The 24,873-nt window shown below is 43.4% G+C and overlaps 1 protein-coding gene across 1 annotated transcript in view; it reads right to left on the reverse strand.

Moving 5' to 3' along the window:
* Positions 1 to 24,873, reverse strand: part of LOC138263749 (integrator complex subunit 6-like) — a 191,281-nt gene that overhangs the window by 84,688 nt on the left and 81,720 nt on the right. The window contains exon 7 of the mRNA XM_069212486.1: positions 3,353 to 3,516. Coding sequence (XP_069068587.1) covers positions 3,353 to 3,516 — 164 coding nt within the window. The remainder of the gene's footprint in view (positions 1 to 3,352; positions 3,517 to 24,873) is intronic.

Here is a 24,873-nt window from a genome sequence, read left to right on the forward strand (position 1 = left end):
TTTGCTACCAAATCTCATTGCTGTAAGGAAAGAAACTATGGCGAAAAGGACCTGTAGTTGTGCCTTGCCTGAGCAGGACTTAAGATGAATAATGAGAACTTCAAGCACAAAGCCAATTTATTGAGACATGCATGGAAGACAACTCAAGAAAAGCTCACAGTCTATTAGTTAAATTCATCAGGAATTGACCCAACCTACTCCAACTGTGAAAAGCAAGATCAACTTCTACATAAGAAGCAGGTCAAAAATGAAAAGCAAGATTAACTTCTGCTTAGGAAGTCTGTAAAGGGCACGGTAGAGGCATTGATGGACTGCTGCAATGGCTCCTCAACTTGTCTTTTGGACACCTGCCCCTCATGACAGCACCAAAAGTGAAGTCAGAGTGTTAAATTTGTGGGAGCAGAACATGCTTCAGAGCAATACAAAAAATCACCAGTTCACTCTCTCCTCTTATGAGTAACATATTAACTAGGTCTATTTAATGCTTGAGTAGAACAAGTCACCAAGCCCCTTATTTCACATTTCATCCTGTGAATAAAATGCATGGAACCACATTTCCGGCAGCCAAAAGAAGATCTTACTAATGGCAGATAAGCGCTAATACAACCGCTGATTACATAACCTGGGCCCTGATCAAGTGGTGGGTAGCACAACAGAATGAAGAACACAAAACCCAATTAGACTATTTGCGAGTGTACCTAGCCAATTCATGAGCTAAAAAGAACAAATGGTTGCCCCCTTTATTTTAGATCCCCCATTAACTTGGGCTACTTATAAAGTTCAAATTGTTGGAACCCCTATTCGCAACTTACAGTTGGTGATTTATTATGGTTAAAAAACCCGGTGACGAGCAAGTAACACAAATCCTTTCCCTCACTCAGAATCTTACTTCTTGATGCCACCCTTGGACAACAGAAACATAACATAACCTTACTGCTTCAGAATAGTGGAGTGCTCCTCCAAGAGTCACTCCAGTCTGGAATGTTGAATGTGGGGAGGTAAAAAGGGTCAGGGCATAGCCCCATCAAACAATTTGTATGACTCACCTGTCCAACATGATTGATCTCTAGTTGGGATAGGAAATGCTATATTATGTCACCTACCGGACATGCAAGAACTAGAGGGCAAACTAAAGCAGCTTGGCATCCCCTGTGGCAGGAAAGGAAGAATTTAAGGATAGATGCTTCTGACAATTTTAATGGTGTCTACCAGTGCATCAGGCCTGAAGGGTCTGGGTCTGTTGCATTGCAGGTTGAGAGGGCTGGCATTGCTTTTAAAGTAGCCCTCTTAGAATAACGTCTGAAATTTCTGTATTGATGAGGAAAGTGTTCAGCTTCTGTCAATAGGCACAACTTTCTTTGAATCATTCCAGCACCAAATCAGCATTTTCTTTGACGCACCATTGAAGGACATGCCCCCTACTGTCATTTGTACATCTTCAGAAAACCTGGTTGATCTCATACAGGCATGCCTTCTGAGCAAGACACTGATGCCAATACCTCTGCCAAAGCAGTCCATAGTAGCCATACTAGCCTGGAACACATACTTTGCTGCATCCTATATAGTTTGGGCCAAAGTGGCCTGAGATCCAGCGGCATGACTGCTAAGGTATTCCTGGCCATGTCCCATAGTGTGTGGGTGTACCTGCCCTACAGAAAGACAGCAATGATGAGCCTAAGGGGTAGACTAGACAAGGAAGACATTCTCTTTCTGAAAGTATTAAGTGTTCGTATATTATGATAGACAGAGGCTACACGCTATGGGAAAAGCGCAAAACACCTTTTGTATAAGATGTCAGGGGGAGGTTGCCTCATTTCTTCACAGGATTTGGGGGTGCCTGCTGATCCACAACTAATGGATGGAGATTATAGAGGAGCTCAGAGAGATGCTTTCAGAGCAGTTTCCAAAGGACTCCAAATTCATTCTACTGTGCATCCCGAACGCATAGACTTGCCCCGTGCTAAGTTATTGTTTTGTAACCTTGGACTAGTGGTGGTCAAAAGAGATACTGCTCGCCACTGGGGAGTGCCCAGTCTTGGAGGGGTGGAGACGAATATTCCATAAGGTTTGGGGAGACTGGATGCGATTCCATTCTTTGGAAGTCCTGACCGAGGAGAGAATGTTGAGATACACTGATGGGGGTGAATAGGGAGGACAATAAAGAGATGATAGGGGATCCACAGTGGTGGACTGCTTTTGCACTTGTATTGGCCACTGAGTGTCTGTGGGATTTTGGAGGGAGGGGAGACAGAGAGGGGGTCTTGGTCTTTTGGGTTTGTCTTTTGTATTATCAGTGCTGAACGTATACTAATGACATACTGTGTGTTGTTGTTTCCTTTTCCTTGGTCATGTGAGGCACTGTTAAAAAATAAAATTAGGATATTTAAAAAAATAAAGTATTAAGTATTTTCAATTCCCTAAGTGGAGGACTGGTCAGGAACTCTTTGAATTGCCCACCCTTGCTGAAGTTTGATATAGGGTGCTAGGTCAGGAAACCCACAGTACCAAGAGCTAGTCTAGCCAAAGACTGACTAACTAGAGGAACTGAGCATGGCTTGGCCACATCCTGGATATCCTCACGGCTTGGCTCATGTAGCCAGAAGGGTATCATTAGGCAGCAGACAAAGCTGGCCCTTGTAGGAGGATCTCAGTTAAACCCACGCGTCTTACTCTCAATTGCAACTGCAATTATTGTTTAAGATGCTCCCCAAACCAATACTGCAAACTAAGCATATTCCTCTGTTGGTTGCCGAAATAGATAGTCTAGCTCTATCTTAGGAGATGTGTCAAGCCCACTAGCATTTTGCAAGTATAAATACAAAGCATCATCAGTATAATGAGGAGGCATCAATCTGTCTCCATCCTCATCAGTGTCAGTGTCCCCAGGAACTATAAGTCCCCAATAGTGTTTAACAAACTTCGAAAATAATAACAAAATACATAAATCAGTTGCTTGCATATCAACAATTCTTAATAAGTATTATATATCGCTGCACATTTAGCCATACGGGTCCAAACTTCCTTAAATGTAAGGACCCAACCAGGTTGGTGGTTGTACATACTACATGGAGCTCTCGACCAACTGAGAGAGAGGATGACCATTTAGAACAAACACTGAAAACTTTAGATAAAATAAAAACAAACATTTGCACTGAAAACTATTTGTGAAGCCTGACGTTATCAAATGTGAAAAAAGGTGCGCTACAAGATTAAATTCTTTGGCTGAATAATATTGTGAAGAAATACAAATATTAGTTGGGACCATAGATAAAACAAGAAATGCTCCAAAAATCTTCTAACAGCACATAGTCAGTCTAATCAATGACTTACTCCAGAGTTTACAAACACTTACCAAAGAAGGTGAATTCTGATCTGGCCAAAACGATTCTGGAACTGGCCAATGTCCTATGGGAACGCCGGTTTTAGGGTTAGGTCGGACATAAATGAGTTTATGACAGCTATGCCAAGGTTGTGGAGAACATGAACTGGAAATCCTAGAAGATTCGGTCATCCCATCTAAAACAGTATAAGAGAAGCATTTATTTCATGGCATTTATTTTAAATATCCAACTGAAAAATATATAAAAGGGTTTTATTAAAACAGATGTAGAATTGTATTCACAACTTAAATCACTGTAAGAACATTTATGTTACTAGAAAACTTTTTCTCTCAACTACAAGTTTTGCCCAGATGCTGGACAAAATATTTTTTACTTTAGTTCTCAGTACCTGGGTTGCAGTCGCTTCAATTACTCAATGAGAATGCAGATTCTATTTCAGAACCAGAGGCAAGGATTAAGCTTCTCTTCTTCACTTTAGTTTAAAAAGCAGCAGAAAAAATAACACAATCAGGATTATGTTACTTACCCTTTATACATCTGTTTGTGGCATGCAGAGCTGTATATTCATATGCTCTGCATACTTCTGCCATATAGTGTTGGGTCAGATGTGTTGTTTTTCTTCGAAGAAGTCACCAGAGTCACAAGGTAAAAGAGACCCCTCCTTTTGGTGATATTGCGCAAGGGCATCAACTCCATTGTTAGATTGTTTTTCCGCGGTCTGGTTAATGGAGTGTGAATATAGTGTTAGTAGAAGATGTCCATGCACGTGAAGTTTAATTAAATACTGCAAGGTCACGGGTATCTGGGGAGGAGGGTGGCCACATGTGAATCTACAGCAGTACATGCCACGAACAGATGCCTAAAGGATAAGTAACATAATCCGTTTGATGGCATGCATAGCTGTAGATAAACATGCTCTGCATAGACTGTAAAGCACTGCCATCTCAAAAGCAGTGGCTAACCCGTGGAGGTTGCAGTTGTCTGAGAAAAAAAAAAGGAGTACGAAGCGCAGCTTATCCAACATCTGCTTGTTGCCGTGTGAAAACATCCACACAGTAATGTTTAGTTAATGTGTGTGGATTTGACCATGTAGTTGCTTTGCAGATGTCAATTATTGGTATACTACCCAAAAAAGCCATTACGAGTTGAGTGTCCTCTAGGAGGTATGGGTAGAGTTCTTTTAGCTTTAATATAGCATGTATTGCTTACCCATCTTGATATACCTGCTTTGGATTTAGCCTTCCCTATTTGTGGAGGCGTGAAAGCCACAATGAGTTGTTTAATCTTACGAAAGCAGGGGTGTGGAATTTATTAAAATATCTACTTGTCCAGGGGACAGGTTGCTTCTCAAATCTACTTGTCCTGTAAAAAGATCTACTTGTCCCTTTGGTGCCATGTAGTGTGGCGACAAATTATGGCAGCAATTAATAGCCTCTCTGATTATGCCAGGGCTACTACCATAGTAGGGCTTGAATACTTGGAGTTTCAATCCCTACTGTAGCAATTTCCTTATTTTGCCACCTTTCTGCAGATCTGCATACTGGGGCTGGAGGAAGCAGTAAGCAATAGTTCCAGGGCTGGAATGCCTTTGAGTCTGCAAACCTACTAACCTGCATGTTTTAAAGATTTTTACCAGCTTCTCTCTAATATTTTCCCATAATAAGAAAGGTTGGACATTTACTCCTGACAATGGCAGAATTAGAACTTCTTCCAGGGTTGGGAAGAAAGTGGCTGGAGGGAAAATGAACTTGCAAATGCTCAATAGATTTTCACATGAGCAAATCTACACATCGTATTTACCCATGCTAAAATACAGTTCACAAATATTTTATAGGGGTACGACATATACCATGGGTGCACTTTTGTGACTTTCTTTAAGAATTTGGGGCCACAAGTAGGTAGGTTCAGATTTGTGACCTGCAAATTCCGAGTCTCAAATCAGAATGTAGGATGGTGTCCTTGACACCATCTGTGATTCGCAAGGGCTTCGCAAATGCCCACATCATGAATAATCATGAGGTGGGTCGCAATTTGCGACCCCCCTCGCGAATGGTGGCCTGCTGGAGACAGCAGACCACCATGTCTGTGACTGCTTTTCAATAAAGCAGTTTTTTTTGGTTTTTTTTGTAATGCAGCCCGTTTTCCTTAAAGGAAAACGAGATGCATAACAAAAACAAAAAATGAAACGTTTTCGTTTCATTTTTTCAGAGCAGGCAGTGCGAAAGTCGCTGTTTGCGACATGCAAAAAGCTACCTACATGTGGGTCTTGGTCCCTAATTAGGTCTGGTGTTAACAAAGACATTTTGTTTTTATTAAACTTCTATTTCTCTCTCTTTCGGCTGGCTTTACTGTGAGTGATCGCATTCTGCTCTTCCACAAGGATCATATTGCCACACAAAGTAGTTTTGTTCAGTGTCAGGAACTACAGTGGCAATCAGTGACGTAACGAAACTGGAGGGTGCCCCTTTGCAAAGAAAATGGAGGAGCCCCCTCTCCAGACTCACTCAGGGCAGGTGCTGTGCTGAAGGGGCCCCCTGGAGGGCAGCTGCGGGGCCTTTGTTATGCCGCTGGTGGCAACGTGTGCTTTAAGAGTTCAAAAACTTTTTGGGGGGGGTTTGCCAATGTTTGTTACAATGTTGAGGGCCTGGTAGCTCCCACAACAATAAAGTGTTACAAAAGCCATGTCAAAACAAGACACGCATTGATGAAACTAAAAGACTTATAAAAATATGTCAGATCAGTTGGCTTTGTCAGTGTTTGTTTATTTTCATGCTTCCCATAATCGTGTTGAAAATGGTTACACTCATTTTCCATTAGAAATATTTTTGGGAAATACTAGCATGCATCAACACATTTTACTAAATGACACTTCATTTGCATATAATCAGAGAGCATTCTGGGAGCATTATACTTAGCCTCTTAGCCTAAACTTTTCAAACGTGTGTACACGTTTTTTTTTTTTTGTACTGGAACCAACGTCAGTAGTGAAGTGTGACCTTAAAACATTTATTTACAGCACGCACCCTAATAATGAAGGCTTTCAAATAATGAGCCATAAATACAAGTTCGAACAGCATTATCTTTTGGAAACACATTACCTCAACTGCAGAGAGTTCCACTCTCTGTAAACAGGCAGCCAAAGGGTTCGTGCTGCAGGGGGTTGGGCCTACTTGTCCCAAGGACAAAGTAAACATAAAAACTTGTTGCCCTTGACCCCAAACAAGATGTAGAATTCCACATCCCTGCGAAAGTCTTTAGTCCTTTCAATATAGTACATTAATGCTCTTTTAACATCTTAGGTGTGTATAGCTCTTTCAGCAACTGAATCAGACTGAGGAAAGAAAACTGTTAGCTCAACAGATTGGTTCAGGTGAAAAGTGGAAACCATTTTTGGAAGAAATTTTGTACAAAGGACAACCAATCCTTATGGATCTGGAAAAAAGGGTTCTTCTAAGGTTAATGCCTGAAGCTCACTCACACGTCTTAGTAAAGTGATTGCCACCAAAAATGCTACTTTCCAAGAGAGAAACTGAATTAGGCATTTATGTAAAGGTTCAAATGGGGTTCCCATAAGTCTGGTAAGTACAATATTAAGATTCCACATTGGTGCAGGGGGCACCCTAGGTGGAATCACTATCTCATGACCTTCCATAAATGCTTTAATAACTGGAATTTTGAATAATGTTAAAAGTTGTCTGTTTTGTAGCTACGCTGCTACTGCTGCCAAGTGCAGCCGTATTGAGGTATATGCTAGCCCACAAGTTTGCAAGTAGAACAAATAGCAATGATTTGACTTTCAATTTAGTCACACTTCACTCACATTATTCAATCCCGATTTTGACTGTAAATAATATCCAGCTTTTGTTACATATGTAGTATTATTTACCTTGAGACTGCCTATCAATGAGTATCTCCCATCTAGATTATGAGTACTTGTACCTATATCTAGGAACCTAATGATGTCTCCAGATTAGGTACTTATAGACTGACGTATACACCCATAATTCCTACTTTATATTTGTGACTCAGTCCCTGATGTTCTTTGGATATCTGAGGACATGCACCTTCGATTTAGGAGGAGAGACGTGTTTTACCTTTTAACCAGGATTCGATAATGGTTCACTGGTTATCGGGTTAGTAACTGACACTGTTAGTCCTTCCTCAGTGCTTGCTCGTGGATTCGGGAGTCCTTTCTCCCTTTCCACGACCAGAGACGCGCGAGACCCATGGAAACAGAGTTGCTTCCGGGTCCGCGGCGTCTTTTTGAGCTCCGACGGCGCTCGCCTCGCACTTGTGCGAGACGCCGCTTCGGAGGGTAGGTCCATAGCGACAGACCTGGAATATTAATGCGAGTACAGTGGTTGTTAGTTACGCGACCCCCAGGGCTTTATAGCTCGTTGTTCGAGCTTAGAAACGCCCATTGTTGTATTATTTTGATACACCGCGTATCCCAGTGTTCGGGCAATTTTTTCTAATTACTTGCAGTAACGGCCATTATGACACAGAGATTCTAATGTAGATGTTTAGGATACACGAGTGTGGGCACAATTGTGGACATTTGTTTTAATTGTGTGGCACTTATGGTGACTTATACTAAATCTGACGGAGTACTCGTTTTTAATGATTGTTACTAACACCTTTCACGCATATAATTACTTTGTTACTTTTGGCACCAACCTTGCCTCACAACGCAGCGCACATATTACAGAGCGCATGGTTCTACTCATATTATGTATGTAAATGGATTACATGGTTATCTTGTGCTTGGTGTTGACTTACATTTACCATTAGGCAACGTATTTCCAAGTCCCCGAAACGTGCCTCTCAAGGAGCCCTTTCCTGATTAAGGGATGGTAAGCCCATTTTTTACATTCAAGACTGCTTGTTCTACCTTATGATAATATCACAACCACACCATGATATTTACAATAGAAGGTATTATTAGGTGTATGAATATACTTCTGTTTGATTTAATACTTCTCTGTCCTCTAGGGCGACCGGACAGTGACGTAGCCAGTTTTACTTAAAATGTAAGTGACCGGTATATATATTTAATTTTCGTCACATTTTTTCCCCTTTTTTAATTGGAGAAGAATTATCATAATAATTCCCTTTTTTGGTCCTGATGAAGCGTCATTGGATCCTTTTGGACCACACGACGCGAAACATGTCGACCCTAATCTAAGGGTACTGTTAAGACTACAGACCCCGGTAGCTTGTTGCTCTTTGAAAGTAATTGAGCATCAACACTCAGTTTATTACTTTAATTTTTGATTTTAATCTTGGTCTTCATCCCAGTATATTGATTAAAGGAATGTAACATTTTCGGGATGAATAACCAATTTTAGTCTTACATCTTATTCTCTTCGAGCGTATGCTGGTGCCTGAATTTAGGCATATCTGTCTGATGAGTTACCATTAGAACAGTACGGCTGAGTGCTTCCCTTCTTAGGAGAGCCCGTCAGGCGTTGCAGCGCCGGCCTGGCGAGGAGCAATTCCCAATGATGATGCCAGCCATCCATTGTGATGCTTGAGGGTTTTTGCTCCTGACACCTCAGGGTGCCCTAGGTTATTTGAGCACTTTTGGAACAGTGTAACTTTTGTATATTACATTATTGGGAGACTGTACACTGGACCACATAAACTCCCGGTCCCTCTCCTTTGCCTCTAGATTTATGTACAGCTGCTTGCTGTGGGACCCTTGTCTTTGTTAATTTAAATTGCTGCCCTGTTGAGATCTTCAAAATGGATGATTTCCAGGGCCTCAGCTATGACGACGAAATGGTGTCGGCAATTTTACAAGCACCATCTATCCTTGATTACGATGGGTCAGCTCCATCTGGCAGTCTTAAAACTGAATGGGACAAACTTTCTGCATGGGACAAACTTTCTGCTTTAAAGAAAGAATTAATTAAAACTGTCATGCATGGCACCATCATGACTGAATACTTACGTGCAAATATCGCACCTAATGGCCTTTTGGTTTCTAATATCCCTCGGATATTTTTACAAGATCTGGCTTTCAGAAAAGACTGGGCACAAATAGCCTGGAAATGTACTAGGGACTGGCTGATTCTAATCATAAACACTTCTAAACGCTTAGCGGAAATTCTTACTATTCAAATTAACACCATAGAAAATGGCTTAAAAACTACAGTCACTTTGACATCTTTCAAAAGCCGTCTTTCTGAAATTAATACTGAACTTAATGAGCATAAGGAGTTTTTAACACAACAAAAGATAACTAAACTCCAAAAGGATATCACAAGATTTAGCAGGGAGAAGGTTTATCCGTATATTAAAGATGATTTTGATGGAGATAACCAATCTCGATCATCTGATGATTCTACCTCATCTCAGAAGAAATTTCGCAAAATCAGCAGTGGCTCATCATCAGATGGGTGGAGCACCGATGAAAATCAACCTCAAACTTTTTACAATTATCCTCCTTACCCGGTGCAACATCCTATGCCCTGGCAAACACCATTTCCCTTCTTTCAACCTCGCCCTATGATGCCGTATATGCCTTTTTTAGTCCGCGGCCGGGGCAGAGGCAGAGGCAGAAGGAGAGGAAGAGGCAGGCACATCCAGTGGTCCAGAGAGGAACCACAGATGGTCACGAGGAGCCAAGTGAAAAACCCTCCAGTGCGAACCTAGTTGTTAATCTATCAACTAGAATCCTCACAGAAGCAGAAACAAATGTGCTCAACAAGGGCCTGGGATTTGTCCCTACCCCTGAGGAAGGTTTTTTCCGCTTACATATTGAAATTTCCCAACTCTTTTGTAAAATTTGTCTACATTTTTTCTTTAAAGACAAATCTGCTGAAACATCACTTATGGATTCAGGCCTAAGGAAACCATCTGGGTTTGTGCCTCCACTAGCCATGATGCCTAGTGAAGTAGTGACATTTGAAAAGGCTGTGTTAACTGATTTGAAAAAACTATGTCCTAAACATCCATATAATAACACACCTGCAAATGAGAAGAGAGCACTACTATCTTTAGCATCTGACACTAACATCACCATTAAACAGGCTGACAAAGGTGGTGCCATTGTGATCATGAACTCCACTGATTACAGACAAGAATGTCTGCGCTTGCTAAGCGATTCTACATACTATGCCCAGATAAGAAGTGATCCCACTACAAGATTAAAAACACAGATCAGGATTCTTATTGAAGAAGCCAAGAATAATCTATGGATATCATTAAAAGAGGCTGAATTTCTGGACACACCCCATCCACGTGTTCCATACTTTTACTGCCTACCCAAGATTCATAAGGGCATCACACCACCACCTGGACGCCCAATTGTGTCAGGAATAGGCTCAGTCTTAGAACCTCTTTCAACGTTCTGTGACCACTTCCTACAACCTTTAGTGAGGAACTCTTCCACCTATCTAAAAGACACTAAAGATGTCCTCAACTTAATTGAGACCATAAACGACTTAGGAACGGTACAAGGAATCATCACTTTGGATGTAGAAGCACTTTACACCAACATCCCTCAAGAAGCGACTTTAGAAGTCATTGAATCAGCCCTACTGGCAACATCTGATTCCTTGACCACTCCGGTTTCTTTCATCATGCACTGTGCTAGACTGGCCTTGACAGAGAATTATTTTCAGTTCGAGGATCAGTTTTATCATCAGATCCGAGGGACATCAATGGGGAGCACTTTTGCCCCTAGTCTAGCTTGTTTATACATGTATGACTTCGAAAAGAAGTTCATCCTTTCCCCCTTGAACATTTACCAGGACCACATAAAGCTGTGGCGTCGCTATATCAACGATATCCTAATTATCTGGCAAGGACCTTTGTCCATGACTGATCACTTTACGACATGGATTAACACACTTGACCCTTTCTTAAAATTTACATCAACTGTATCTGCCACACAGTTACCCTTTTTAGATTTAATGATTTCAATTGATAATGCTAAACTGACCACCACAGTTTATCACAAACCCACTGATCGGAATTCACTTTTGTTGTACGCAAGTCATCACCCTAAAGCTCTACGAGATAATCTTCCAGTAGGACAATTTTTACGACTCAAGCGGAACTGCAGTTCATCCCTTGAATTTAACCATCAGTCTGACTCGCTCCAGGAGAAACTCTTGGAACGACACTACCCTTCAAGAATAATTAACCAAGCACGGAAAAGGGCGAGGAATAATAACAGGGAAGCCCTACTAATGACCATCGACAAGAACCCCCAGACTAGGATAACGTGTGTTTCTACTTTTATACCCTTATCCAACTCTATTAAGAAATTGATTAACAAACGTTGGCCTATTTTGACCAGTATTGGAAGTGATATCCCTAAACCTCTTTTTGCTTTCAAACGCACGTCTAATATCAAGGATATGGTAATACATACCCGTCCACAGCCTAAGCTTGATACCCCGAAGCAGAAAACATTATGGGACCTACCTCCTGTTACAGGCCACCACCCTTGTGGTAACTGTAACGTCTGTACTCTTACCAAACATCTTACATCTATAGTTTTAAATCCTATTGGGACCTGGCACCTCAATAAACATACCAATTGTAACACTAGGAACTGTATCTATATGATCACATGCCCCTGTGATTTACGTTACATTGGCATGACATCAAGACCAGTAAAAATCCGTATTAACGAACACAGGAGTAACATTCGTTGCAATAGAATCACTACCAAACTTAGTGAGCACTTCCTGGAGGCAAAACACACACCTGATGACATGTGGTGGGTGGTAATAGAGGCACCGAAAAACCACCTGTGTGATACTGGTCACCTTTTCAGAACAGAACAAAGATGGATTTTTAAACTAGGGACCTATTCACATGGTTTGAACGATGACATACCTTGGACGTCACTGACCTGATTTGACTTTCAATTTAGTCACACTGCACTCACATTATTCAATCCCGATTTTGACTGTAAATAATATCCAGCTTTTGTTACATATGTGGTATTATTTACCTTGAGAATGCCTATCAATGAGTATCTCCCATCTAGATTATGAGTACTTGTACCTATATCTAGGAACCTAATGATGTCTCCAGATTAGGTACTTATAGTCTGACGTATACACCCATAATTCCTACTTTATATTTGTGACTCAGTCCCTGATGTTCTTTGGATATCTGAGGACATGCACCTTCGATTTAGGAGGAGAGACGTGTTTTACCTTTTAACCAGGATTCGATAATGGTTCACTGGTTATCGGGTTAGTAACTGACACTGTTAGTCCATCCTCAGTGCTTGCTCGTGGATTCGGGAGTCCTTTCTCCCTTTCCACGACCAGAGACGCGCGAGACCCATGGAAACAGAGTTGCTTCCCGGTCCGCGGCGTCTTTTTGAGCTCCGACGGCGCTCGCCTCGCACTTGTGCGAGACGCCGCTTCGGAGGGTAGGTCCATAGCGACGGACCTGGAATATTAATGTGAGTACAGTGGTTGTTAGTTACGCGACCCCCAGGGCTTTATAGCTCGTTGTTCGAGCTTAGAAACGCCCATTGTTGTATTATTTTGATACACCGCGTATCCCAGTGTTCGGGCAATTTTTTCTAATTACTTGCAGTAACGGCCATTATGACACAGAGATTCTAATGTAGATGTTTAGGATACACGAGTGTGGGCACAATTGTGGACATTTGTTTTAATTGTGTGGCACTTATGGTGACTTATACTAAATCTGACGGAGTACTAGTTTTTAATGATTGTTACTAACACCTTTCACACATATAATTACTTTGTTACTTTTGGCACCAACCTTGCCTCACAACGCAGCGCACATATTACAGAGCGCATGGTTCTACTCATATTATGTATGTAAATGGATTATATGGTTATCTTGTGCTTGGTGTTGACTTACATTTACCATTAGGCAACGTATTTCCAAGTCCCCGAAACGTGCCTCTCAAGGAGCCCTTTCCTGATTAGGGGATGGTAAGCCCATTTTTTACATTCAAGACTGCTTGTTCTACCTTATGATAATATCACAACCACACCATGATATTTACAATAGAAGGTATTATTAGGTGTATGAATATACTTCTGTTTGATTTAATACTTCTCTGTCCTCTAGGGCGACCTGACAGTGACGTAGCCAGTTTTACTTAAAATGTAAGTGACCGGTATATATATTTAATTTTCGTCACATTTTTTCCCCTTTTTTAATTGGAGAAGATTTATCATAATAATTCCCTTTTTTGGTCCTGATGAAGCGTCATTGGATCCTTTTGGACCACACAACGCGAAACATGTCGACCCTAATCTAAGGGTACTGTTAAGACTACAGACCCCGTTAGCTTGTTGCTCTTTGAAAGTAATTGAGCATCAACACTCAGTTTATTACTTTCATTTTTGATTTTAATCTTGATCTTCATCCCAGTATATTGATTAAAGGAATGTAACATTTTCGGGATGAATAACCAATTTTAGTCTTACATCTTATTCTCTCCGAGCGTATGCTGGTGCCTGAATTTAGGCATATCTGTCTGATGAGTTACCATTAGAACAGTACGGCTGAGTGCTTCCCTTCTTAGGGGAGCCCGTCAGGCGTTGCAGCGCCGGCCTGGCGAGGAGCAATTCCCAATGATGATGCCAGCCATCCATTGTGATGCTTGAGGGTTTTTGCTCCTGACACCTCAGGGTGCCCTAGGTTATTTGAGCACTTTTGGAACAGTGTACCTTTTGTATATTACATTATTGGGAGACTGTACACTGGACCACATAAACTCCCGGTCCCTCTCCTTTGCCTCTAGAACAAATAGCAAACAATATTTTGAATAGTTACAGTAAACCGATCAATGGGTTTGTCTTGACAATAAATAACAAACCCTTTCCATTTAGCAGCGTAGCATGCTCTCGTTGTGGGTTTGCGTGCTTCCTTAAGAATGGTCTTGCATTCTGGAGGTAACTGTAAATATCCAAACTCTATCACCTCAGGAGCCAAATCACAAGGTTGAGTTCTTTGGGATTACGGGGAAGCTTCTTGTGTGGAACTACTGAAAGTTTGAGTAGTGTTGTAAACCATGGTTGACGTGCCCAAGTGGGAGCCACCAGAATGAGGGTAGGAGAGGATTGTCTGAGCTTCCTCACCACAAAGGGAAAGAGAGGGAGAGGTGGAAAGGCATAAGCATATATCCCTGATCAACTCATCCATAGAGCATATCCCTTGGAGAGAGGGTGTGGGAGCCTGAAGGCAAAGTTTGGGCATTTTGAGTTTTTTTCTCTTATGAACAGAACTATGTGTGGAAACCCCCACCGATTGAAGTATTTTTGTAGGACTTGAAGGTGGAGTTCCCACTCGTGGACTTGTTGCTGCATCCTGCTGAGTAGGTCGGCAAGATCCTTGTCCGTACCTGGAAGGTGTTCTGCTTACAACTGAATGCAGTGGTGAATTGCCCAATGCCAGATTGTCTGAGCTAGTAGAGACTATTTAAGAGAGTGTGTGTGTCCCGTTTCTGTAAATAAAACAGGGCTGTTACATTGTTCATCCGGACTAGAACAGTCTTGCCTTGGAGATGAACCAGAAAAGCTTTGAGTGCTAGGTGAATGGCTTGAAGCTCCAAGTGATTTACGTGTAGAGCTTGATGTTTGGTATCCCACAACCCTTGTATTGAGAGATTGTGGAGATGAGCACCCCAACCTGTAAGGGATGCGTCGGCTGTGAGAGTGATCTGGGGAACATGGTCTAGAAATGGCCACCTTTTTGCCAGATTTTGTTTGTTCAACTGACCCTCTGCTTGAGACCATTGATTCGCCAGATACTCCTGCAGCTGATGCATGTGTAGTCATGGATATGACACTATTGTAATATAAGATGCCATCATCCTTAGAATTCTCTGGACGGTTCATACTGGAATTTGTTGACTGGGGAGTACTTGGCTCAACAGAATTGTTATATTCTGAATCCTGATTGTATTGGGGTAAGCTAATCTTAAGTGAGTGTCCAGAACACTCACTTAAGATTAGCTGTATTTGAGATGGTTGTAGGTGTGATTTTTATATGTTGATGGTAAATCCTAACTGGTGTAGGAGATGAATGGTTGTCTGTGTGTGCTGAAGGCATTGATGCAGTGAACTGGATTTGATAAGCCAATTTGCCAGATATGGGAAGACATGAATGCTTTGTATGAGTAGATGGTCTGTGACTATTGTGAGGCATTTTTTGAATACATGAGGTGCAGCTGTTACTCCGAATGGGAGTACTTTGAACTGGTAATGTCTGCCTTGTATGACAAACCTAAGATACTTTCTGTATGCTGGATGTATTGGGATGCAGGAATATGCATCCTTTAGATCTAACGTAGACATGAAGTCTCCTTGTTGTAATAGTGCTATTACATCTTGTAGAGTGACCATATGAAAATGTTCTAATAGGATATATTGATTTAGTGGTCTGAGATCTAGAAATGGACAAAGGGACTCATCTTTTTGGGAATGAGAAAATACAGTGAATAAACTCCTGTTCCTTTTTGATGATTGGTAACTACCTCTATTGCTCTTTTAAGAAGGAGAGCCTGTACTTCTTGATTTACTAATTGCAGATCTTCTAGAGAGAGTTTGTGCTTTCTCTGTGGTATGTTTGGAGGTGTGGTTATGAGCTCCAGACAATAACCATGTTGGATCATATCCAACACCCACTGGTCTGATTTTATTTTTTGCCAGCTGGGGAAAAATTGCTGTAGGTGTCCCCCAGTTGGTTTTGTGTGATGGAGGGGAATGAGAAGAGAGTGGAGGCACCTCTCTTCTCAACCTTTGGAACTGTTTCCCCTATATTGCCCTCTATAAAAACCTCTTGAAGGAAGGAATGGTGAATTTTGTTGCCTGAAAGAGGTAGAGGATTCTGATGTTGCTTGCCTATTGTTTTGTTTGAATGTTGGTTTACTAAAGGAGCCTCGATTTCCAGGAGTTTGTAGGGCTCCCATAGACTTTGCAACATCAGTGGGTTTTTTTCATTTTTTCAAGAGCTTGGTCCACCTGTGGACCACAAAGGTGTTCCTGATCAAAAGGGGAATTTAGAAGCATGTGTTGAACTTCAGGTTTATGACCTGATATACACATTCATGCATGACGGAGTAGTAACACATTAGTGTTTATTCCACTGCCAGGTGTTTCTGCCGCATCAAGAGCACATTAAATAGATTGCTAGGAACTAACTTGACCTCCTGTACAAGCTGTTGTCCCTTCTTTTTTAATTCTTCTGGGAGATGGTGAATAAGGTCTTCCACCTCATCCCAGTTTCATCTGTCATATCTTGCCAATAGTGCTTGTGTGATGGCAGTTCTCCAGTGGTTGGCTGCTTGAACCCCCACTCTTGTGCCTGATGTGTCAATAAGCTTGGACTCTTTGTCTAGAGGCGGTGCATCTCCAAAAGTTTGAGAATTAGCTTGTTTACGGGCATTGGAAACTACTAAGGAATCTGGAGAAATCTGCCCCTTAACATAAGCATGATCTGATGGAGCAGGTTTATATATTTTTTGTCAACCCTGGGTGTAAATATTCGAGCGTGAACGGGGTCTTTTTTTTACGTCATCCCCTTTAACATGGGCAGATATTGAGGTACCCTAGTGGTGGAAGAAAGGGTTTCAAATAAGAAATCATCTTCTAGAGGGTTCTTTTGTAAGGGGACCTGGTGGTATGCAGAAGCCCTAGCTACTAACGGATTGAGTGATGTGGTGTCACGTAGTGGAGATGGTTTTGCCAGATATAAATCTGGATCTGTGTCCCCTAGTTGGATCAACATCATGTGTGTTCCAGGGGCCTAATGGTGGCTGCTGTGTGTAATCATCCCTCCCCTGATCGTCTACATAGGACTGTGGCGACCCTAATGGAGTTTCCTCTATTAAATCTTCTGTCTCAGAGTGTGATTGGTGTGGTAAAGGAGGTTGAGGAGAGGGTGGCAAAGGTGGAGGTATCGGACTGGTGGCAATGTCCTTTTTCTTTTGTGGATGTGGCTGGATATTAATAGCCTCCTCGAATGAAGTTTGGGGCTTAAAATGAGAAGATTTTGCCACAATCCGACCAGTATTTGGTTGAATATGTATAGTCTTTACTTTCTGATTGAGTTTCTCTGCCATAGTCTGTAAAATAGGATCAGTTGCCAAAACAAGGTGGTTTTGATCCGAACAGTGAAACTTTCAGTGACAAAGGTTTTAGTTTTGGTGCCGAAATGATAGATGCCGATGTTGTCAGAACCGAAGTCAGCCTAGGTTGGGTCGATGACGAAACCTTCAAGGTCAGCTTGTGGTTGGAGTCTTTAGGCTTGGCCTTCGGTGCTGAGCCGGAAGACGGGGCATCCGTGGCCATTATTTGGTGCCAACTATGGCCTGATGGCAGTGGTGACCCAGTAGGCTTAGTCTCTGTCGAAGCCGAATGCTTCTTTGTTATATGTGCCTTTATACTGCTGCACCAATGGTACCTGCTGTGTCTACACGCCTGCCTCAGTCTCCGACTCGGATCAGGAGTCCAAAATGGATAAGGCCTTCTCTTCCGCCACAGAAGCCTCATGGAATTCCTCCTGGGGCTTGATGTCCTGGAGCCCAAAGATGTCCAGTGTCTCCCTGAGTACTTTTCGCAGCATTTTTTTCCAGCACACTTGATGATTCTCCAGCGTTTTCTTCAACCAAAATGATCGACAGGCCTCACAGTTCTCTTCGTTGTGATCTGGTGACAAACAAAGGATACACACCAAGTGGAGGTCTGAGTGTGGATATTTGGTGTGACACCTAGGACAAAAGCGAAACAATGTCTGTTCCATCAGCAGCACATTTCTTTTTGATACCAAAGTGTGAGAAAAAGAGGCCCGATTGGGCAAGGCCCAAAGGCCGGGGGGTGAAATTCGTCAACCCCACAAAGTGTGGTTTGTGTCCTGACAGTATATGAATTAAACGCAATTGAAAACAATACCGATCAGTATGGAAGTCTAAGGTTGGTCTGAAGGTGGCCCAAAACGGTCTGAACCAGAGCACAAAAAAAAAAAAATGCCGAACCTGATGGCGGAAAGAAAACAATCTAACAATGGAGTCGATGCACATGCGTAGTATCACCAAAATGAGTGGTCACTTTTACCTTTTGACTCTGACGACTTCTTCGAAGAAAAGCAACTTGTACACATATGGTCCCAATACTAGATGGCAGATGTATGCAGAGCATGTGTATCTACAGCCACATGTGCCAATGAACACTGTGTTTCCCAAGAGCTCCTGGGAAAAGTTGTAGTTCTAAGCAACCAATCAGTCAATATTATAGTCCAAAATGCCCACAGCCACATCCTGGACTCCTTCTTCCTTTGATGCTCTGCAGAAGATAGGTTCTGTTTTCTCATTTTCTATTTTTTGATATTGCTGACCATACTTTACTCTGTGTTGTCTATTGGACTTGTACTCATTTGTATGCATCTAATGCCCTTTCCCTTTTCAGATGGATGCAGACATGCTCTTCAGGACAGCCTGTGCAGCTTAAAGGTGCAGTCCTGAAGTGGGGTCCTCCCAAAAGATGGTGGAGCCAGACTTATTATGTATGACCTTTATCCTTACTTCTCTATGCAGCTCCACTCTGTGGAAGTGCAGCACATGCAGGGGGGCAGAAAGATTATTAGAAACGCTCCATGCAGTGTGTAATACAAGGAATTATAACATCCATCAGAGCATGCTGTGTGTGTGTGTCCATGCCATAAATTCAGAGCCCAGGGTGCCAACTCTTAATTAGCACCCCTGCCTGTAACACAAAACCCCCTGGTGGGAGGTCTGAATTACATACACTGTCAAGACACTGCACAGCCAGTGCAGCTCCCACAACATAATTTAGCGAGGCTTGTTTCTTCACAAGGCCTTTCAAATAGGGAACCTTCCAGTTCTTATTATTATTATTTATATTATGCAGAAAAATAATGAGGACTTTTTTCCAAGAGGATATAGAAGAGTAAGTCCCTTGGAACTGGGGTTTCTTAGAGGCAGCAGATAGCTCTTCAAAAAAAGGCAGTATGAGATGACTTTGCATCTATTAGAAAGCAACTTCTTTTAAAGGCTTTGTGTCAGCCCACATCCCTCTACTGGGGGACCGCTTTGGGGTCATTCCGGGAACCGATGAACCCCAGAGGTTTCAGGGTCAGAATCATGGCAGATGAGTTTGATAGGCTCGAACAGGCCTTACTGAAACAATCTAACCTCCCTCTTAGGCCAGTCTCTGAGGAATGTCCAGCCTCCATGTAGCTCCATGCATTGCTCCAAACCCAGTCACACCCAACCCATCTAAGGCCAGGCAGTGTTGGAGCCAGGCCATATATATCACTCGTGGTCGAGAGAGTGGTCACCAGGAGAGAAAGTTACAGAGTGCAAAGTCAGTCAACTGCATAAACCTCTCGAAAAGGAAGTTACAGCAGTTTGCAACCATAGTGTCCTTGCTTGACTCTGGAGGGCAAGGTCGCCTTGATGACCGAGATTGGGGGACAAATGGCTACCTTTTTGGCCATGTTCATTATAGATCCAAAGAAGGGCATAGACAGATCTTAGTGTTCACACCACAACAAAGGTATGCACATCTCAAGATCCTCAAAAAGATAATGGACATGGCAGAAGAAACCTATGAGTTAGGCATGTCAATCTCTCCTGAGATCTGCCACTAAGAGATGCAAGTTGCTGCTCCCAAAGGTAGGCCCAAAATTGGATTGTCTGGCAAACTTAGACGTGGGCCCCGTGGCCCATGGGGGCCTCTTTGGAAAGCCTTTTCTTATGGAACTATGCAAATTGCTGTCTACTTGCACAAGGTGCTGAAGGTTTCTGGAGGGGATGGAAAAGGAAGTGGGTGCTCATCTGGCTGCTTACAGTTCCAAATCTCTCAGAGGTGAAGTAAATAGACAGGGCTAATGACAGATCAATTACACAACAGAGGACTTTTTTTTAGTTCAAGAGGCAACACGGAGGCTGCTCCAACAGGTCATGTGACTCATCCTCTACTTAATTCACCACCAAGTTTTCCTGAGTCTTCCCTTGTAAATTCAGGAGAGGGTCTAGTAGAGTTTGTTCACAAGTGGCATAAAACTGCAACAGATGCATGGGTCCTGCAGATGATCTGGTGTTTTCACGTTGAATGTTATGCATTGGCCAGGCAATGGGGCGGCCAATTACAGATTCACGAAAGCTGTTGATAGACCAGGAGGTAGCAGCTTTGGTACATTAGGGCATTCCAGTGGGTTTGTGAGCAACGTGCTTCTGGAAGACAAAATAGACCAGGGTCAGAGACCTGTGATGAATCAAAAATAATTCAATGGGTGGCTGGTATTTAGCCGCATTAAGATGGACGGTATTCACCTCCTATGGTACATTTTATGTCAAGGTGATATGGATGGTATATCTGGACTTTAAGGACACCTTTCAGGTGATTCCAGTCTTCCCTCCACCTCTCAGATTCCTCCATTTCATCTGGCAAGGCGCGGCCTACAAATTCACAACTCTTCCCTTTGGATACTTTTCAACTTCACAAGGGTCTTTCTGCCAGTAGTGGAGTTTTCCAGAGTGAGGGGGATACAATTAACCACCTATCTCAATTACATCATTCTGATATACCAGTTTCTAATCCTTCCCATCCAGCAGCTTTGACTTGCAAAGACTGAAGGACCTGGGTTGTGTGATCAACAAACGCAAATCGGAACTGTACTCAAGTCGTATCATGACTCCTGGGTTTCAACGTAGACTTGGACTAGGCAAGTTTGAATCTTCCAGAGAAGAAGATCTACCTCAGAAGGCAGGAGCTATGGAGGACATTAGCAAAACAAAAGATCTTGCTAAGTCAGCGGGCCGGAGTAGTGGGCTCGCTCGCCTCCACCATACAGGCCATCTTCCCAGGAACACTTAAATACAGGCCCCTTTAACGTCTAAAAGTAATGCATCTCAAAATGTAATGTAGATATTAGGAAGGGATTCTGGTCTCAGCAGAGGCCACAGAAGAGATCCACTGTAAGGAAATGCCTCCTTGGCATGGTTACCCCCTGACGTTTTGCCTTTGCTGATGCTATGTTTTGAATTGAAAGTGTGCTGAGGCCTGCTAACCAGGCCCCAGCACCAGTGTTCTTTCCCTAACCTGTACTTTTGTATCCACAATTGGCACACCCTGGCATCCAGGTAAGTCCCTTGTAACTGGTACCTCTGGTACCAAGGGCCCTGATGCCAGGGAAGGTCTCTAAGGGCTGCAGCATGACTTATGCCACCCTGGAGACTCCTCACTCAGCACAGACACACTGCTTGCCAGCTTGTGTGTGCTGGTGAGAACAAAATGAGTAAGTCGACATAGCACTCCCCTCAGGGTGCCATGCCAGCCTCTCACTGCCTATGCAAGTATAGATAAGTTACCCCTCTAGCAGGCCTTACAGCCCTAAGGCAGGGTGCACTATACCATAGGTGAGGGCACCAGTGCATGAGCACTGTGCCCCTACAGTGTCTAAGCCAAACCTTAGACATTGTAAGTGCAGGGTAGTCATAAGAGTATATGGTCTGGGAGTTGGTCAAACACAAACTCCACAGCACCATAATGGCTACACTGAAAACTGAGAAGTTTGGTATCAAACTTCTCAGCACAATAAATGCACACTGATGCCAGTGTACATTTTATTGTGAAACACACCCCAGAGGGCACCTTAGAGGTGCCCCCTGAAACTGTATCCAACTATCTGTGTAGGCTGACTGGTTCCAGCAGCCTGCCACACTAGAGACATGTTGCTGGCCCCATGGGGAGAGTGCCTTTGTCACTCTGAGGCCAGTAACAAAGCCTGCACTGGGTGGAGATGCTAACACCTCCCCCAGGCAGGAGCTGTAACACCTGGCGGTGAGCCTCAAAGGCTCACCCCTTTGTTCCAGCACCGCAGGACACTCCAGCTAGTGGAGTTGCCTGCCCCGTCCGGCCACGGCCCCCACTTTTGGCGGCAAGGCCGGAGGAAATAATGAGAACAACAAGGAGGAGTCACTGGCCAGTCAGGACAGCCCCTAAGGTGTCCTGAGCTGAAGTGACTCTAACTTTTAGAAATCCTCCATCTTGCAGATGGAGGATTCCCCCAATAGGATTAGGGATGTGACCCCCTCCCCCTGGGAGGAGGCACAAAGAGGGTGTACCCACCCTCAGGGCTAGTAGCCATTGGCTACTAACCCCCCAGACCTAAACACGCCCTTAAATTCAGTATTTAAGGGCTTCCCTGAACCTAAGAATTTAGATTCCTGAAACTACAAGAAGAAGAGGACTGCTGAGCTGAAAGACCCCTGCAGAAGAAGAAAAGAAGAGACCAACTGCTTTGGCCCCAGACTTACCGGCCTGTCTCCTGCCTTCTAAAGAAACCTGCTCCAGCGACGCTTTCCAAAGGACCAGCGACCTCTGAATCCTCAGAGGACTGCCCTGCTTCAAGAAAGACAAGAAACTCCTGAGGACAGCGGCCCTGCTCCAAAAAGACTGCAACTTTGTTTCAAAGGAGCAGATTTAAAGACCCCTGCAACTCCCCGCAAGAAGCATGAGACTTGCAACACTGCACCCGGCGACCCCGACTCGACTGGTGGAGAACCAACACCTCAGGGAGGACCCTCCGGCGACTCCGAGTCCGTGAGTAACCAAAGTTGTCCCCCCTGAGCCCCCACAGCGACGCCTGCAGAGGGAATCCCGAGGCTCCCCCTGACCGCGACTGCCTGAACCTAAAGTCCCGACAGCTGGAAAAGACCCTGCACCCGCAGCCCCCAGCACCTGAAGGAACGGAACTTCTGTGCAGGAGTGACCCCCAGGAGGCCCTCTCCCTTGCCCAGGTGGTGGCTACCCCGAGGAGCCCCCCGTGCCTGCCTGCACCGCTGAAGAGACCCCTTGGTCTCCCATTGAAATCTACAGAGAACCCGACGCTTGTTTGCACACTGCACCCGGCCGCCCCCGCGCTGCTGAGGGTGTACTTTCTGTGTGGACTTGTGTCCCCCCCGGTGCCCTACAAAACCCCCCTGGTCTGCCCTCCGAAGACGCGGGTACTTACCTGCTGGCAGACTGGAACCGGGGCACCCCCTTCTCTCCATTGAAGCCTATGTGTTTTGGGCACCTCTTTGACCTCTGCACCTGACCGGCCCTGAGCTGCTGGTGTGGTAACTTTGGGGTTGCTCTGAACCCCCAACGGTGGGCTACCTTGGACCCAAACCTGAGACTTGTAAGTGATTTACTTAACTGTTAAAACTAACAATAACTTACCTCCCCCAGGAACTGTGAAAATTGCACTGTGTCCACTTTTAAAACAGCTATTTGTGTTTTATGTGAAAAGTATATATGCTACTGTAATTATTCAAAGTTCCTAAAGTACTTACCTGCAATACCTTTCAAATGAAATATTACATGTAGAATTTGAACCTGTGGTTCTTAAAATAAACTAAGAAAATATATTTTTCTATAACAAAACCTATTGGCTGAATTTGTCTCTGAGTGTGTGTTCCTCATTTATTGCCTGTGTGTATGTACAACAAATGCTTAACACTACTCCTTTGATAAGCCTACTGCTCGACCACACTACCACAAAATAGAGCATTGGTATTATCTCTTTTTGCCACTATCTTACCTCTAAGGGGAACCCTTGGACTCTGTGCATACTATTCCTTACTTTGAAATAGTGCATACAGAGCCAACTTCCTACATTGGTGGATCAGCGGTGGGGTACAAGACTTTGCATTTGCTGGACTACTCAGCCAATACCTGATCACACGACAAATTCCAAAAATTTTCATTCGAAATTGATTTTTTGCAATTTGAAATTTTTCTAAATTCTTAAAAGTCCTGCTAGGGCCTTGTGTAAGTCCCTGTTTAGCATTTCTTTTAGAGTTTAAAAGTTTTGTGAAAGTTTGAATTAGATTCTAGAACTAGTTTTAGATTCTTAAAAAGTATTCCTACTTTTAGAAGCATAATGTCTAGTACAGATGTGAATGTGGTGGAACTCGACACCACCCCTTACCTCCATCTTAAGATGAGGGAGCTAAGGTCACTCTGTAAATTAAAGAAAATAACAATGGGCCCCAGACCTTCCAAACTACAGCTCCAGGAGCTGTTGGCAGAGTTTGAAAAGGCCAACCCCTCTGAGGATGGCAACTCAGAGGATGATGATAGTGACTTGGAGGGTGATTCCCCCCACCAGTCCTATCTAGGGAAGACAGGACCTCTCAAGCCCTGACTCCAAGCATAATAGTCAGAGATGCTGGCTCCCTCACAGGAGGGACCAACCTCTCTGAAATCACTGAGGATAACTCCAGTGAAGAGGACATCCAGTTAGCCAGGATGGCCAAAAGATTGGCTTTGGAAAGACAGATCCTAGCCATAGAAAGGGAAAGACAAGAGATGGGCCTAGGACCCATCAATGGTGGCAGCAACATAAATAGGGTCAGAGATTCTCCTGACATTTTGAAAATCCCTAAAGGGATTGTAACTAAATATGAAGATGGTGATGACATCACCAAATGGTTCACAGCTTTTGAGAGGGCTTGTGTAACCAGAAAAGTGAACAAATCTCACTGGGGTGCTCTCCTTTGGGAAATGTT

This window comes from Pleurodeles waltl, chromosome 2_1, assembly GCF_031143425.1.
Source record: "Pleurodeles waltl isolate 20211129_DDA chromosome 2_1, aPleWal1.hap1.20221129, whole genome shotgun sequence".
NCBI classification, from domain to species: Eukaryota; Metazoa; Chordata; class Amphibia; order Caudata; family Salamandridae; genus Pleurodeles; species Pleurodeles waltl.